Source organism: Helicoverpa armigera, chromosome 1 (assembly GCF_030705265.1).
Source record: "Helicoverpa armigera isolate CAAS_96S chromosome 1, ASM3070526v1, whole genome shotgun sequence".
In the NCBI taxonomy this organism is placed as follows: Eukaryota; Metazoa; Arthropoda; class Insecta; order Lepidoptera; family Noctuidae; genus Helicoverpa; species Helicoverpa armigera.
Window position 1 is genome coordinate 8,198,995 of NC_087120.1, and position 18,627 is coordinate 8,217,621.

The following is an 18,627-nucleotide window of genomic DNA, read 5'->3' on the forward strand; positions in this document are numbered from 1 at the left end:
CAACAATCACGAACAATCATATCCCAATAGTTGTGGTAAGTGGAAATGCTCGCTAAAACATTATCATGTTTTATATCCAGGCAGTTATCATTTATTTACCAAGAGCATTATCCGATTAGGAGCCTCTATATATTCTTATTAGCGACACCGAAAAGGAGGACAAACATGTCCATCTTGCTGACTGTATCGGTCCGTGACGATACCCTCGGGTAGAATAGGTAAGGTAGCCTTAATAAGAACAAAACTAGACGGCAATTCTTCTGAGTTTAAGTTTTCTCAATATGTCATGTCGATTAATTAGATTTGCTTTACGATAGAAATTGTGTTCTGAGAAATAGTCGCGGAATCGTTCCGATAAACGTTTTTCGGTTGAATTGGCAATAAAGGGGTATATTGATAGAAAGCCGCGATAAATCGCTTGCCATCAGGGAACTAGTAAACACGTTATTCCAGCATATCTATCTGTTTTTTTTTTCTATCTAAGTTAGTTCTGACGCTGCCGTGTCATACACTAATTGGGGTTACCCATTATTCGTGTCACGTTCTACTGCGATCATTGGATGAATAAACAATAATTGCACGTTAATATTTGTCATTAACCGTACAATTACACGATGTCAAGTGTTTTATGAGTCTTTGAGTAACACGAATGCAAACAATGTTATGTTTATTATTTCCGTGCTGTAATTACAAAAAAAAAGTAACTGAAGTCGTTAAAGCTAGTTATTGAGAAGAATAAGTAAGTATTTGAGAGGCAGCTTAACGCTGGCAATCAGGCCTCGTTAAGTACCTACTTTTACTGGGCCTGATCAGATCAAAAGCCTGGAGGCCAATTATATTCAGAGATGGGAGAGATAATAATTGCGACAAGAAATAAGATTACTTACTTCGTACGAGTTTTCAGAAACTAAGTGGGTAGATCATAAAACTACAGAACAAAAAGTTTTATATTATTGTCATAATCTTTGAGGACTGTCTATCCAGTCTCTTGTTTAAGTTGTCTCAAGTTATATTTTAAATTTCATATTTTCTATGTGAAACTTAGAAACTAGGGACTGACACATACTTCAGATGCTTGTAGGAATACTTACTCTGTCGACACTTTCAAAGGCTGCTGTCCCGCGACCCTCAAGGTATTCTTGGAACTGCGATATCACGCAGACCATGGCATAAATCTGCAAAAAAATATATAAATTCAATATATGTAAGTACTACCTAACCCTAACAACTGAATAGGTTTTAAGTTTTTTGTCCTATCGGTAGGAGGGTTACAATTAGCCTGCCTATTCAGCATATGCCTGACGTACCCATATATAAATACAGCCGCACGTAAGGCCTACTTTCATTACAACCCAATTAATATATATCAATAAAAGATACTCGAGTTACAAATCTGAACCTTATTGCCTTCCAATATGGTACATATTATGTCCAAATGGTATTCCGTGAACCACAGGCGCGAGATTGCCTATCGAATCGTAACATACATAACCCACACGAAATTAATTTGCTGTTTGCAACTTTGACCAAGATGAATCGATAAGGGAGGGAGACGTAAAAGATAAATTGATGTTCCTCCGTCATCGTCCAGATAGCAGAAAAGATACCGAATAACAGATACCTAGTTATAATTAAAAGGAGCTGTTCTATCTAGATAGATTAATTAGTTGTATGACGTAGCTACGGGATACACTGAAGCTTTTTAAAACAGGTTTATTTCTTGAGTCGAAAACTAGACGCTTTTTTATTAAACGAAAATGCTTAAAAAATAAAACGACCGGCTTTTAAGACGGTACAAATAACAAGATAGAGGAATTCACACTGCAATAAATTAATGAGCTCATTAAGCTTTCAGTAAGTTCAATTAGGAAGTCAGTAACGCTTCTGAAGCTTTTAGACATGACGTTATTTATAAATATATAATCGGGCTGTCTGAAGGGTTCACAAAAGACAGGGCTAGCTAGTTAATGAGACAACACACCTTTAGAACCGCCCTACCTTTCTCCTATCCCAAAAATTCCCCCGAGCGTAATAAACTATGATGACGCGGGCACTTAAGTAGTGCCACATAGACAATCTTCCTTTATTTCATAACTAGCAACCCACCTCGGCTTCTCCCGATTGCAATTTACTTTTTATTGAGAAATTCTTCCAAAATGCCACCCACATTTTCAGTTTAACACAAAGAGCTGAAGGAGTGAAGCAAATTGAGCCGTTCTCAATGATGACCTTTCCGTAATTCATACTTTTACTAATTTAATTTGACAAAATATATCACAAAAAGGGAATGGTATGTACGTTTTAGTTCAGAAATCAAAGCTATGCTCAAAGAGCAAAAGTAATTGAGCATCATCCAGGTACTTCTGTGTAATTCTAGATACAAAACGATTTGGCTGTTTGGACTTTAAGTTTCTGCACACATTTGTATTGGCTTGCACTCACGGTACGGTGGAGCTAGTCTAGACTTATTCTATTGTCTACTACATAATGTGTTTGAACTAAACATAAACGAGAAACAAAGTTAGTCACATTACAAATACAATATAAATAATTCGAAAGCAGAAGATTCGGCGTATGTGCCCTTTATCATGCTTTACTCTATTCATAAAAACTTTCACGTCGGTCATTCTGTTCCAATAAAATCGTATTACAAGAACTACTTATGTATATTTTGAAAAGTAATCAGATTGTTTTAATTCGTTTATTAAATATAAAAGGTACCGCCAAAACTTTCCAATTGAAACTCGACTTTAATTAAAACTCATTTATAAACAAACAGAAACACAAGCATTTGAATAATAAAACGAGAATGGCTTCCTCGAAAAAAATTTAGGATCCAATCTCCGTTTCAATTCCCTTTTGTAAGAGAAATAAACCATTTTATTAGAATTGTTTGTCAGGCTATTATGAGCCATATTACATAGGGCATATGTGTTTTACATTCAACCGCAAAAGCAAAATTATAGATAAGTGTCGTTTATTTGACAAGCGGTGCGAAGCTCGGGATTATTGGTAAACTAGTGAACAAACTCTATCATCACGTACGAGTGGGAACTCGTTGAAGGAATTAATTTTATTGAAGGATTTGAAATTATTTGGAGACCGTTGGTAGTATACAAAAAATATGCGTAATTCTAGCTGCGATCGTCTCTGTGGTTGGAACAATTAATTTTAAAATGTTATTCATGCATATTTAGCTCATCAACGTTTACCTGTTACGGTCTCGGATTAAATAAAGCTCACATTTCCAACCGTTTCAAAAACATTGCTAGACTGTAAAAGGTATCAACGGTATCAACACATCACAAATTAATCCTGGCATTCGGTCCCTTGCTAAGTAGGTATAGGCGTAAATTAAGGCACCATGTCCGTACAAATAACATCGTGTTACATATTGAAACTTGTTCACATAAGACTGAATAAGTTTTATCACGTCACACAAAGTTATTGCCTAATAAATAAGCAGAAATTGGGAAAATATTGCTATGACCACGAAAATTTCAATTTCCTTCGTTAAAAAAGTATCGTTGGAGAGAAAGATAAAAATAATGGCTCCTTTATTGGTTCGTGCCAAAATGAGTTTCTCATTGCCATGAACATTCTTTCAAAAATGCGAATCCTTCACAGCCTGCAAACTTTGGACTTCAAACAAATAAAAATTTTCGAAGCTTCAAAGGTCACATATTTGGGAGTTGTATTATGATTTTTATTTATAGGTGTATCAAAGTACCCACCTTCATGTTAATGTAGTCGATCAGTTGTTTTTACATCCCTAACACAAGCTTGGCCTACCTGATAAGTAATAAAATATGCTAGCAACAGACTAGTTTAAATGAATAGAAATGTAATAGGTTCTATTTCGGATTTTGCATTATTATCTTCTTGTTTGTTTACCCACTTCCAAACTTTTGTGGCTAAACTGTATATTGCTCAAAGCACCTCAAATAGAATGGTTCTACGGAAACATTCATTTATTATTAGACTATGCCAACAATACATTGCTTTATTGAACTTTGGGCAGTACTATCCTGTGGTTCCCTGGGGAAATTTGAAATACTCATACAATATCCGTCATTGTCGACAATTCTAAATATACATTAGAATTCAACAGGAAATGCATTTGCACATGTCGTTTTACATACCATTTCAATATCTTAAATTATAGCGTTGTTATAGGCTTCAACTCCCGACTTATAATTAAAATAATAACTGTACCACTGAATAAAGCTGCAATTGTGTAATTGCTTAGGATTACATTCTCTCCGTGGTGACTAGGAGGTATTAAAATGTGAACAACAAAGAAAACGAAAACAAGGCAGTTATAAAATTTAAATCAGCTCATAGTGCCGGACCTGGTATAGAAAGTTTCGTGTACGCTTTCATAATTTACATATTCAACGATTTATGCAGCAATAATGCCGATGGACAATTTTTATACAAACTCAAACTCTTCTAAGGAAGTCTATCCGGCAAACCAAATAAAATAAGCTTGAGACGTTAATTTAAAATCATCCAATAACTTAATCCTCGTCTTAGTTGCAGTTCAAAAACACCAAACAACTTTACAAGAGCTAACAGCATTTATGTAGGTAGGAACACATGCAGGCACTGCGTAAACTGTGATTTTTAAACAAAATTTTATATTTGAAGTTTTCTGCGTATTACGCGTTCGTGATGCCTCAGGCTATTGCCCATGTATTTTCGAATATAAAAATATTTAAAACTCATTGCGTCTGTGTTCGTTCATAAGAGCATTGATTACAAGAGTACTACGAATCTGATTTACGTGAATGTTTTATTCATATGCACGTAGGTACTCTCACATATAGGATTCAGTTATCCTTCGCTGAAGGAGACCAGTGGGTACAATTAGTTTCTAGAAATAGAAGTATTAAGTGCATTACAGTAGCCCCACGTGGCGATGCGGTAGTGTATATTCATGTCTATTTAAAAATCCTTTCTTGAATAACAAAATACTAATTGAAGTTATAGATATTACTTATTATTTTTATTTGTCAAATTCCTTAACCATTCGTAATGAAGGTAAAATGTTTTGTGTTGAGATTTTGAAAAAAAAGATCAGTCTTTTAAGAACCTAGTTACTTGTTCATGATACCACTAGAGATGATAAGTAGTCAACGTAAAATAAAAACTTATTATCTTACAATGTAGGATCCATTACAGGTAAATACTTTATTGAATAAAGTAAATAACTTTTAGTTCGAAGTATCGCTAGCATTTTCCTTGACAGCGACTCTGCAGCAGAAATGCATTAGATCGGTTTTCCAAGGCATTGCGTACATCGCCACGCATGGCTACACCATACACACGCTTTCTGAGTGGCTTTTATAAAAATAGGGTTACAATCTTAAAGTATATAATATTTTTACGACGTTATAGTATTAGAGAGTAAGGTTTCAGTCAAGATTCACACATTTTCTTGGAGAAATATACTTGATAAAAGGCTGCTTTGTCTGAACTAAGAAGTATTCTTTAGCTTTTTGTAAGTAGGTACCTATAGCTGGACTTAAGGCCTACATTCAATTTATGAGCCACGTTCCTATAAAATGTGAAATATGGGTGTGATTTTTTACTTATTTTATTCTATTATAGAACAAATTATTCCTTGAGAACTTTATTTATTACATTAACATGCAGTGTTTTAGTCCGAAGCTGCTCTCATTTCTGCGGCGGTTTACGCCAACACTTTTCTAGATTAAAACTTGTACAACTTTTATTTTACGCAAACAGCAACATTTAATCCGATAAAGACACTGTAAAGCAGTACCTATAGTAAAAAATGCTGATGCTTTTTGAAAAAATATCAGAGGTACGTAGAACCGGCCGTCTCAATCAAGAGCGCTGAATAATTCTTTTTGTTCATTTGTGGATTTGGCAAAGTGGCTCATGGCTCGTTATCCAACTCGATATTGTTTGGCTTGTTTACCGATCAACTACAGTTTGACTTCGGCTGGTGGTGATCGATTAATCATCGAGACAGGCCTCTGTTAAATTGGGAAGTTACATATTTGACCTTGTATCATATTCTGTTTGTGCCAAAAGTGCCTAGAAATGCACATCAGTAACTAAGGTAAATTAGCTGCATCACAACTTTTATCTGATGGATTAGATCTATAATATACATTATTGAAATAATGAAAATTAAGTTCCTGATAACAACATAAATAAATCAGTTGTGATTAAAACTATGTGTGTCACCATGTGTGATCTATACTAATATTATAAAGCTGAAGAGTTTGTTTGTTTGTTTGAACGCGCTAATCTCATGAACTACTGGTCCGATTTGAAAATTTCTTTCACTGTTAGATAGCCCATTTATCAAGGAAGGCTATAGGCTACTTTTTATCCCGATACGGGAAGTAGTTCCCACGGGATGCGGGTGAAACCGCTAGCAGAAGCTAGTTAAAACTATAAAATATGTTTTAAGGTATTAAGTAAGTACCTACCAGGATCTGCGGGCATTATTATAAATATACAAATGTAAAAACAGAACGATGATGGGTGGACGTGTTCGCAAATATATGCATGTATGCTTTGTTTTGAACCGAGTAGGTACGTTTTTAGGATCTCGTGTCCTAGTGGAAACTTTCAGGTGGAACGCGGTAGGTCTCCTTCATAAGAGTGGGGAACAATACGCGACACGACTCTGTCAGCAGTCTGAACGACTGCAATTTATAATTTCCGTTAATGCGATACGAGTTCATACAACTTTTCCTAGTACTCTCTCTTCAGGAATACCTCACCTAGATTCATCATAATAGACCTTAGTTTTACCGCAGCTAAATGAGTTCAACACAAGCGGAGAGTTTGTAAAACTTCTCAATGTGAAACAACAAGTAGGCGCTACATAAATTGCGAGATTAAAGAGCGCAGCTACACAAGTTAGTTCGCAATAAACAGTTGTAAAATGCGAATCAAAGTATTTCATTACAACAATTTCATAACTTTGATAATTTTATTCTAGGTCGGTTGTTGCGGAGTGGGATGGCATTGGACCTGTTTAACAGTTCATAAATATATTTTAAATTGAATAAAATCAACTAGGTATTTCATGATATGGGCTCTTAAAAAATGATGTGAGTTATGTATTCGTTCGTACCTGTATTGTTGTGTATATTTTGACGTTACCTTTTTTGGAACTTTCAACCGAGAGCAGAATGAGAAGTATGGCGACTGAAACTGTCAGACATCAGGTGTCCTATATCAATGAGGTTTTGTAAATATCTACTACAAGTTGTCATCGTCATCATCATTGGTCACATATCCTAGATAGACAATTGCGACAGTACTTATATATGTATTGTGGTTGTTAGTGTTAGATTTCTCTTGGTGGCTGAATAAGCCAGCACTTAGCTGCATAAACTTTTTGCCACATTTGTCGTAGGTACCTATATAATAGCTCTATTTAAGGAAGTACATAATATTTTCTTGTCATCTAATACTACACCCAACCACATAGTTAAAACACAAAAGTTTAAACAGAGCGAACTAGCTCCAATATTATTCTATATAGTTCCAATCAGTCGTGATTGGCACAAACTCAATATTTAGTTACAGAACAACTCTGGGAGCGATTTGCCGCGTAACTATTTAATGAGGACATTTATACGAATTTAGTTGGTTATTCATTTCTAGATGTAAGTTTTGAGCGAATTCCAATGCTTGATTTCGGTTAAATTAAGTCTAATTCTAATAATTCTATCACAAATACCTACATATCTTTAAATTGTTTGTGTATACAAGTTTGAAACGGCCATTTTCAGCGCTCTGTATTCAAATAACTTAGCTGACATTTTCAGATCCGCTTGGATCAGGTTCTATTTTTGAAACACTAACACGAGCTATTTGAAACTTTGTCAAAATATATTCAAAGGCAAGTTACGGAACTGGGTACACGAATGAGGCTCAGTTTCCCGGTTTCAAAAATATATATTCCGTACTGAATCTATATTCCGCTAGGTACGTTAATAACGCACCCACCCATTGTTGACTTTATTGACTCGTAAAAATGTTTAAGTGCAGTCTTTTTATACCTACTATTTTTATTTCACATTAAATATTGAGTTATTGCGTATTATTTAACGTGTAAGTCATTACAGACGTATTCGCCAATGGCGCTTAATGGTAATTTTTAATGTCTTAACTTTAGTGCCTTAAGTATGTCTTGAAATAAAATGTATCTTCTTGATACCTTAAAATATATGTATGTATCTACGTTGTATGTGATTTTACCATCATTCGGTATTTGGTTTGGTGGTGGAAATAACTCGTATTTCATGTTAATTTTTTTAAACAAGTTTATTACAAACACACATAAGTAGGTTAAAATTATGAATTTGTTAGCATTATAAACCAATCGACGGTTATCAGTGTACTTATTATTACCTTACCTATTCGAATACTCTCTAATCTGGTGACATACTCTTAAGTAAAATAACAAGTGATATTTCAAGTTGTAAAGTAATAAATGAGTAAGCCCAAAACTGAAACATCATTCGTTCGAGTAAATAAAACTAAACAGCGTGAAAAGTCTGCATATGTCTACGTAGACGTACCTAGTTACATCGACTTTCTCGACTGAAATTGCTGAAACATGAAAGAAGGACCTACCGTAATACTACTTTCTTTCTTTTTTATAGCCTAAACATAAAGTAGGTTATTGCAGTATATTTTTACTTGCGACTATCTTGTGTATTAGTTCAAAAGCACTACCGATAATCGTGACATCATGACAATCATGGTTCTATTCTCTGGGCTGACAAAATGTTACCTACTTTTTCTATGATTTTTCAAATAAGCAGTAAATATATTTCAATTCTTTGGGAAAATAAACGTATAAGTACCTATCCTTTGAGGAATGTAGAGCCTATCCACGATCTACTGATCTGGTGAACCTACTTATCTGGGCAACGCGATACCCTTTGGTAACACCGGTTGTCATAGACAAGAATTTTACAGCGCTTTCAATCTACAAGCCTCTCGTACTTTCTGACTTCTCATTACACGTGTATTCACGAGGAAAAGATATCCAAATGACAGCCATGACCCACAATTACTAATCGCGCCCTCCGAAACACGGAATGTTAATTAAGTTTCATAATCAATTTCCATTAAAATGTTTAAATAAAAGGCGCTCATTTGAGCCCACGCGTGGTTCTGGCGGGCGAGTAATCCGTCACTTGCACGCCGCGCGGTACATTAATCTATTGCGAAACTCAAACAAGTTCGTCAGTCAAACTGTTTGCCCATTTACAACGTAACGTGTCCCATTTCCTTGAAAATAATGTTTAGAAAACACCCTATTATTTTGCTAATCACTTTGTTTATTGATGTCTACTTACCTACTTATTGGATTTTAATTAACATTTTAGACTGCGTTCATGAACTCGTTAAATGTTATTATTACTTAAGGGCCTATAGCATAAGTATATATATTTTGTAACATAGCCTGACAAAAGTAATAAACTGATATTACACTTTGTACGTTATGTGTAAACTGACAATGTACGTGATATCAAAATTAAACAACCATAAGTCAATTTTGCATAAGTTTAAGGAAAACAATTTAAACCGCCGTTTGTTTCCGAAAATATACTTTGGATTGAAAAGAAAGGTCTTTTGAAAGTTTTAACTGAATCCTTACTCCAATATTTGACACGGTTAAACAATGAGTAGCAACAAATTTTGTATAAGCCAGTCTCCCTTAAGAAACAATGAACAATTAAAGGGAACAATTTAAGGGACGGGGGGAATATTTTAAAGTTTTTGTCTGGCATTTCAAATTTTCTTAAACTTTACCTTAGAAATTCAGGGTCACGTTGAAGTGACTCGTGAACAGTTGACTTACCTACCTATGCAGTGTTTGTCACACGTGCGCTTATGACTCTTATACCTACGTATATAGGTATACCATACCTCTTGGCTGAAAGGAACAAAACTTATGCTGGAAAGTGATTGTACCATAAGACGTATGTTTGCTGCACTGCATATTCTTGCTTGTATTTAATTGTCGTTAAGGGAACTAGGACCATGAAATTAACTTCTCGCAGTAACCCGAAAAGTTTTTGTTGTATTCGCGTTTCCACGAGATGAAAGTATTTGGATGTATAGGTACTTATGATACCTTTTGCAATGTAGATTGGGATTTAATCGATTTCAGAACTTTGGAACTGTGATTAAACTCTTCCTACGCCTATGGGCTTTTGGACACAGTTGGAACAAACCATAATCGATCAGCTGTCCACTGCTGTGGCAGACATGATGTTTTGTGAGTAACGTCATGATTAAATAACAATTAATTATTATCCTTAGCCTACTTGGCATTTCTTCAGAGATCTCTTGAATCCCTTTCTAATGATGCAAATTGTGAATATTTATTTAGTAAGCCTTTTCCACCCTGGCCCAGACCTTGTTCCCACAGATATACAAATGACAGAAGATGCACGTGCTTTCTGAAGCTCTGAGGGAATCTCTAAGATACCTGGTTATCTATAAACAGAGTAGGTATTTGGCTACGAGCTGATAATTTTTTTTATAAAAAAATATTTTATGAAGATTTTTTGTTAAAAATATTTTTACACCTTGTTGACAATGTTTCCCAATTTTCATATTACAGGTCAATAATTTTAGACTTTTATAATAAACTGTGATAAAGATAGTATGCAGGAGCGTTAACCTGACATTTCATTATTTTATTTATAGGTACATCGGAACCTTTCTGGAACACTGCATATCAAAAGGGAGCGATCACAGTGGCGCAGATGTCTATATTCTCTTGATACCTATATTAAAGGTAACAAGTCTATATTTTTGCAAATGCTCGTTTTATCTCCCTTGTGGATATCGGGACTTTACGCTATCATTTTTTCAATACTTCAAGTAATATGAATCCCATCAAAAACATTAAATGTAAAAAAAGCCAATCCTCTACGCAGTTCCTCCACCGTAAAAAGTTTTGAGATCGCATAGAAGCCAAGTCCTGTTCAACTTTAATTGTAATAATAAATCAACATTTTGTGACTATATCAATTAAATAGTTTTGTTCACATTACAATAATATTGACTTGGCCATGAGCACAATAAACTACAAATATAATACGGCATATCTTGGAGAGGTGAAAGTCAAACATGGAGTTTAATATCACAGAATTAAATACATTTAGTTTATTCAATCGTTACTAAATGACAGTCAGTATCATCCATCACTGAACTGCACATGTACTATGGCGGATGTTTAGTCCATGGTGATCTCAAATTCTAAGTCTTTTAAGTCCTTGTCTAAGTTCTTCAGTGCATAATCAGTCCAATCGTAAAATCATGTCCATATAGAATTTATCAATTCAATGGTATTTACACATTATTACAAGGAGCGACTTTTAACTTGTGCTCATGGCCAAGACAATATTATTGTAAAATGAACAAAACTATTTAATTGATATAGTCACAAAATGTTGATTTATTATTACAATTAAAGTTGAACAGGACTTGGCTTCTATGCGATCTCAAAACTTTTTACGGTGGAGGAACTGCGTAGAGGATTGGCTTTTTTTACATTTAATGTTTTTGATGGGATCTATCTAATTTATTTTTTGTAGGTCTCTTTCTTCTCTAAGTATCTCTTTCTTCTATAGTATATAACAAATTAAATTAACTTACATGCAACTAACTAAATATATAACAAACTAAATATGTACACCTAGTTAGCACGTAAACAACATTTTTTTTAAATAAACTAATAATTTTCGAAATTGTCGAATTTTTGAATCAAATATCTTTTAGAACAAAAGAGATTTATTTCAGAGGTAGATGGCGCTATCACATGTAATTATATGATTTTTTTTTTAAAGTACTACTTATACTAAGCTATGTAACGAAACCATAGCGCGATTTAGACCAGGACAACGCCATCTATCGAGCGAGCATGCAGTATGTATCGCACTGCATTAATATGAAAGATTTTATCATTGTTCATTTCATTTCAACCTAGCTTTTTTATTCATATGTATGTATATTTAATACATAATAACAATATACCACACTACGTAACAATAAAACAAATAGTAACATTTTGTACATAAATAAATAACAAAGTTATCAATGCAGTCAAAATTCATACACAATGTTCTTGAAAAACCGCAAATATAAATTTGTTTCCTATTTTTTTATTAAGTTTTAAGGTTTTTATAATTTTCCTTTTATATGTAGCTAGTAACCTATCTTGGTGCCAAATTTGAAGGTTCTAAGTTTGCTAGAAGTACCTTAGACTTTTGATGATCGGTCAGTGAGTGAGTCAGTGACAAAATGGTGTAACTTTGATCGCTCATAACTCGTAAACTATTTATTCAAATGTCTTGTAATTTTGAGACTGAGCTTGTTCTAATACTTACTCTTGGTCATCGAAAACCTAAACTCATAGCTTTGTTCACATGGAAGTTACAGGGGGCTGAAATAGCCGCGAAACGCTTCGAGAAAAGATGGTACGGCCGTGCCCGCTTTGCTCGAGTCTTGGCTGGGGCACTGCCGTGCCCTCAGATTGAATAGGTACCTATAGGACAATCTGTATGACGAACGTTGATTTCTTGTACATATTAGTAACACAGTAAATTGTCAAAAATCGGAATTGGTAAAGCTAAAACCATCGAGGTTTATTGGAGGATGATCCGAAATCCAATCATCATTTGGATATATGTTAGGTAAAATAACAGAAAAGCATTTGCCAAAAATCCTATTCGCAAAAATAAATGACAATCTCAGAAACTTACTAAACAGAGGATTTATTTATTTTTTTGTAAATAAAAGAACGCCAGAGAACAAAAATGGCCACAAAAAGCCACCAATTTTGGTTATTCATGAGATTTTGAACATTCTCATTCGATCGAAATACAAATAAGTGAATGTGTTAACTGATCACCATCGAAAAACGATTTTATTGTGTGTGCAATAGAGTTTACAGTTCTTTGTTCACGTTTGTACACCTACGTACGGACGATCGGTCAAATAGGATTCGGATCGGTGGAACATTGGCTCGTAATGTACTGAGTAAATTCATTTTTGCCAAACTTTATTTAAGCGTCAATGCTTCCTTTGTTACCTATTCAATGGGAATGATTGCACATCGGTTGAGTTTTCATTTTAATTTATATTTTTCGAAAATAATTTAATTTTAAATAATATGGAAGCTGATCCGTTAATTCCATTACACTGTTGTATTAACAATTTTATTTAATGGAATTAACGATTCCAAGGTAAATATTTAATGTCACTTTTTATTGTAATTTTACATAACACGAAAACGGTCTCACATATCTAAACCAAAGGTTTAGGCTTTGTTTGGACCAATAAGTAGATGGTTTATGTGCAGTTTGCACAAAATTGGAAGCAGATCCTCATTTATCACATTTTTTATAACAAAAATTGTTATAAACTACTACTAACACTAGTCAGTATATAAATTAAATGACCGATGAATGGATTATAATTTGCATTGTCACTCGAGCCCAATCGGGAGCCAACGTCAAGCTACGAAATGAGTTGTGGTATTCTCAAGAAAACATTTATTTTACAGTTGTAAATGATTTGTCAGAAATTCAGAAATTCGAACAAGGCATTTACAGTAAATCGGCGAACGACTTCTCAAAAGCTGAAATCTTATCGGTTGTTACGTTATATTTCACGGGAGGCTTGCTACAAAAGCAATGGAACGATTAAGACACCCGAAGACCCCCCCCCCTTCCCTGCAGTCGTCACCCCCCTTCGTTATCACCCGCGCCCGCTCCATGCAAGCAATTTGAAAGATTGGTTTCGCAAACAGTTTTTGTGCCCTTTGTTTAGAATTCGGAATCCCGCCACGATTATGGATTTTTTGTACAAATATTAGATTTCATCTCAAACGAATGAACAAAAGAGAAAGCAGAGGAATATGTTAGTGGCATTGACATTGCAGGAAGGACCAATTTCACGCTCATCGTACTGTAAACATCAGTCATCGTCAGTCATGAAATCTATTGAGACTTGGAGCTTTTGACGTTTGTTAGCAAAAAAACCCTAGGGGATAAACCTACCCCAAAAATGCAGGCATTTGAAGGTCACTTTAAGGACTCAGTGACCCTTCGCATTTAATTAAAGAATACGTAACCTTCGGGTTTTAAATAAAACAATAGAAAGGTTTAGGTTGTTTGTTATCACAATTGAACTGGGCCTAGGCTCAGTAAGTATCATTTTGCTTTCCGTTTACACGTGTACACGTTTCATTTGTTCAATATCTCTCAATGTATAAAGTCTTGTGTAATTTTCTCTTGTGTTACGAATTTAATTTTCACACACACATGGTTCCTTACAATAATGGTATCTTGTAAAAACAATAGTGCATTCAGATATCCGCGTGATGGTAGACTTTTATAGCCTGAGTAGCAATCATTTTTATCAGAGAGGATTTGCGAGGAAATGTGATTACAGTAATGCAGAAAAAAATAAACATTAATTATATAAAATATGTACTGAAATGAAAAACTGAAATTAAATAAACATCATACACATGAATATTTTTTAAATGTAAATATTATATTCTTTAAATAAATGAATATCGAAAATATTTCTACAGAATTTTATATTTTAAATTGGTGGAATGTATGTTTATTTGATCAAAATACGAGAGCATGAGAATGCATAAAATTCCTGCATACGAATTAATATGATCAATTAATATTTTATCGGAAAATCTTGTTGAACAATTCAGCGAATTGAGCTCAGTTTTAAAGTGATTTTGTTCTCTAAGAACCAACAAATGACTTCCTCAACAATTTTATCAAATAGGAGAACCCTTTGAGAAATCACCTTCGTCTATTGAAATTTATTTGATTATCACTCACGCGTCTTGTTGTGATGCGGGAGAAGCTCAAATGTTATAAGGTAATAGAATTTGCGGGTGCCACCGCATCCATTAATCGAGGACCGTGTATGAAAATTTGGTCGCTTTTGCAGTAATGGACGAATATGTTAATAACATAGCATACGTATATTGAGAATACTGGTAACAGTGCAACTTTTAACATTAAAGTAGCATTCATAACCATACATTTTGAACAATTTACGTAGCTGGCTGCTTTTCTGTACATATGACAAATCCTTGTCATGAAATTTAACATTTCTAGTATATGAATCGCTTTTAGTTTTTCACATATTATTTTATTGAAAACGTTTTATAATTTGCGCTGGAAAATTGCTGCAATCCTCGTGAAAGTACCTTTTTTACCCCCTGACCCTCGAAATGGTTGAAAAAGACAAATAATTAACTGGAAAAGTGGGAAGAGAAGGATCCATCTACGACAGGGCACTGAAATTCGGTCGGCCAGCGGAAAGTTATCTCTGCAATTTTACTCGCGTGAATAGTGTTTGATACATCAGGTCTTCCTTGGTACTGGCACTAACAGTCATCTATCTTCTAGCGAGAGGATTTTATATATCGCGAAGGTGTCTACATCGGGCGGCATAACACTAGACAGAATAACAGGATAACCAAATGTTAACTACTGTCACTAGACAGAATAACAGGATACAGGAAGTTTGAATTTTGACATCTTTAAAAGGAATAAGAAATGGCAAGGATGTTTGTACACATATTATTTTAGACATTAATTAGCTCAAGAACAAGGTTTATTCCTTCCTTCCTTAGAAGTTTGTTAGCTTTCTTCCTGTTTGATTGTAGTTGAAAGCATTTACACGAATCATAAATTCACTTAAAGTCACGGGATCTTCGTCGACCAACTTTTGTTTGTCTTTGAAACTTAAGTCATTGGGATTTTCATCGGGTCTTCTCTCAGCAATTTGAAGGGACCTGAGTATATTGTCCCCATGAAGATCGCAGCTACTGAATATAAGGAGCCATGTAGAAGGGCCCAAATTTTTTCCATCTTAAACCACAATCATCCTCTGCAGACTTGAATAGTAACAATAACACATATTGTTATAATCTCGTTAGTTTTACGTATCGTAGGCAATTCTATTGTCCTTGACATTGACAATCCTATAGACATTGTCTGCTATAATTGGGACCGTAATAACAAAATTATATTAAGAGTGGTCCTCCAACGCTACTCAATCCCAACCGACTTAAAAATAAACCGGCCAAGTGCGAGTCGGACTCGCGCACCGAGGGTTCCGTACAAATCCTGTATAGATAAAAAGTGAGTCTCGCGCCAACCGTTCAGTTTAGAACAATCATAGTTATGATTATTTTGTGAGACCAAAATAGTTAATATTTTTTATTTTATAATATAACTAAAATAGTAGGCCAGTACCTTGTAAAAGTTATTTTATTAAAGTTATTTATATACAACATTTTGTAGTCATCATTCAGAAATCTGATTGAAAATAGCTAAGTAATTTAGGTCATTGGGCATATCTGAACCATTTTGTAAAAACTGGCGGACATGAATCAAAGTAGTTTTAAATCGTGGAGAATAGTATGACGTTTCTTTGAATATAAATATTTTATCAAAATTCCATGGAGACGAATGTCCAGGATCGTTTGAAAAATATAAAAGACAAGCAGTTTCTGAGGATTGTACAGGTTGCAATGCTAGTTTTTATTGTTAAAGACTTTTCATAAAGAAGGAGGATGTCAATTCGGATGACCAGGATCTGATGAGGATCTGGAAACCCTGAGAAATCGAAGGCAACTCTTGAATATTGTAGGCACGTGAGTCAAAACCAGACATGTGAGTGTATTTTTGAGGGTACTGGTAAACAGTGAAGGTTTTTAGCTGATTTCATAATGGAGGCTACAGAGAGTCGAGGGAACTCCTGAACTACCACGTGTTTGGGCTTATTTTATTCGTATTGGCGAAGACTTTCCACATAGATAAGTTTGACTGCCATTGTGGGATCGATAGTAAAGACCAGATATAGTTATGGGACCTCCTTTACAATTTATAACGTAACCTTGTGTTGGAGCTTATTTTATTTTAGGTGATGAGAATTCAGCACTAATGGGATCTTTTATTTTTGAGGGATTAATCACCTAACGAGCCCCAGTTTCAGGTTTTTTTCGAAACTGCCTGACGACTTGTAACTGTCGAATTGTAACAACGACTGCTGGCTTTACGTTTCTAGAGCCTTGACAAAAGTGTAATTCTGTCCTTTTCTTTGTTTCATAAAGTCGGCTTTATTTTATTTTGTAGCATTTTACAAACAAATCCAACTTCAAACATATAAAAAAGCAACAAGAAAACAAAAGGAAGAAAGAAATTAAAAAGATGATAGGTGCATCGGTCTAGAAGTCGGTGTCTAGAGAATGCATCTATATTCATTTAACCACCGAGATCTAGACCGATGCATATAAACAGTTTTCTTGTTGTTTTTAGGAGTTGTTTTTTTTTGTAAAAAGTTTTTATTTTTAACTTTTGTGAAAAGTTCTCGTCAATACGAATAATATAAGCCCAAACACGACGTTACTAAAACATACCGTTGAGGAGTTCTCTCGACTTTCTCACGTCTCCATCATCAGGTAAGCTCTAAACCTTCACTGTTTGATAGTATCACCAGACATACATCTGAGATTCAAGTTTTAATCCTATGTATGCCTACAATTTCTGATAGTTGCCCTCGATTTCTCAGGATTTTCATCATCAGATCCTGACCTGATGACAATGGAAATAAACGGCGAGTATACTCTTTTACTACAAAGAAATGTTTTCTCAAATCCGTCAAACTTGGTCGTTTAAATTCCCCATTGAAATGAGGAAAATATTTGATTTGATTTGATAATATTTTAATATTTTATGTAACTTCAAATTTATCATTTTCGCAATTTTTCCTTTATCTGTACTATATCATGGTGTTTCTTGCCGAATTTCTAGATTCTGAGTTCACGGGAAGTACCTTGTAGGTTTTGATTCCCTAGCGTGTGACGGAAATTCGTCTAAGGTGTCGGTATAACTACTGTATCTTTTGATCGCGTTAACTTAGAAGTTTGATTTTTTCACTGCCTAAAGGGACAATAGACCTAGGTATTTGGTATAAATTTCAATTTGATACCTTTATTCGTTTGTGAGAAATAAGGTAGTAAGTTTCATTTTATTAAAATTTTTTTTTTTACATTATATAACTAAAAAAATGAGACTTTCGTAATTTTTCCTATATTTGCATTATATGACAATGCTTCATGCCAAATTTCAAGACTCTGAGTTTACGGGAAGTATCCTGTAGGTTTTGATTCCTTTGCGAGTGTCGAAAATTTGTTGAAAATATCGACATAATCGGCTGTATCTTTTGATTGGCTTGGCTTAGAAGTTTGATATTTTCACAGCTTAAAGGGACAATAGATCTGAGTATTTCATGTGAATTTCAGCTTGATACGTCCACGCGTTCTTGAGATAAATGGTCTTGACAGACAGACAGACAGACAGACGGACAACAAAGTGATCCTATAAGGGTTCCGTTTTTTCCTTTTGAGGTACGGAACCCTAAAAAGGTGGAGGTTCTCAAGTAGCCTCCTTTTCATTTATTTTTTGTGTTCGTTATTTGATTTCTCGAAGAGAGAAAAATAAAGTTTTTTTTTTAATTACCTTTAGGCACTTTAAGATTGTGTTCATTTTATTATCACTTTTT

General features: G+C 34.4%; 1 protein-coding gene across 2 annotated transcripts in view; it reads right to left on the reverse strand.

The window, feature by feature from the left end:
• Positions 1-18,627, reverse strand: part of LOC110378121 (uncharacterized) — a 119,090-nt gene that overhangs the window by 15,376 nt on the left and 85,087 nt on the right. For both annotated transcript variants that reach the window (XM_049841632.2, XM_049841690.2), the window contains exon 7: positions 1,092-1,175. In XM_049841632.2, coding sequence (XP_049697589.2) covers positions 1,092-1,175 — 84 coding nt within the window. The remainder of the gene's footprint in view (positions 1-1,091; positions 1,176-18,627) is intronic.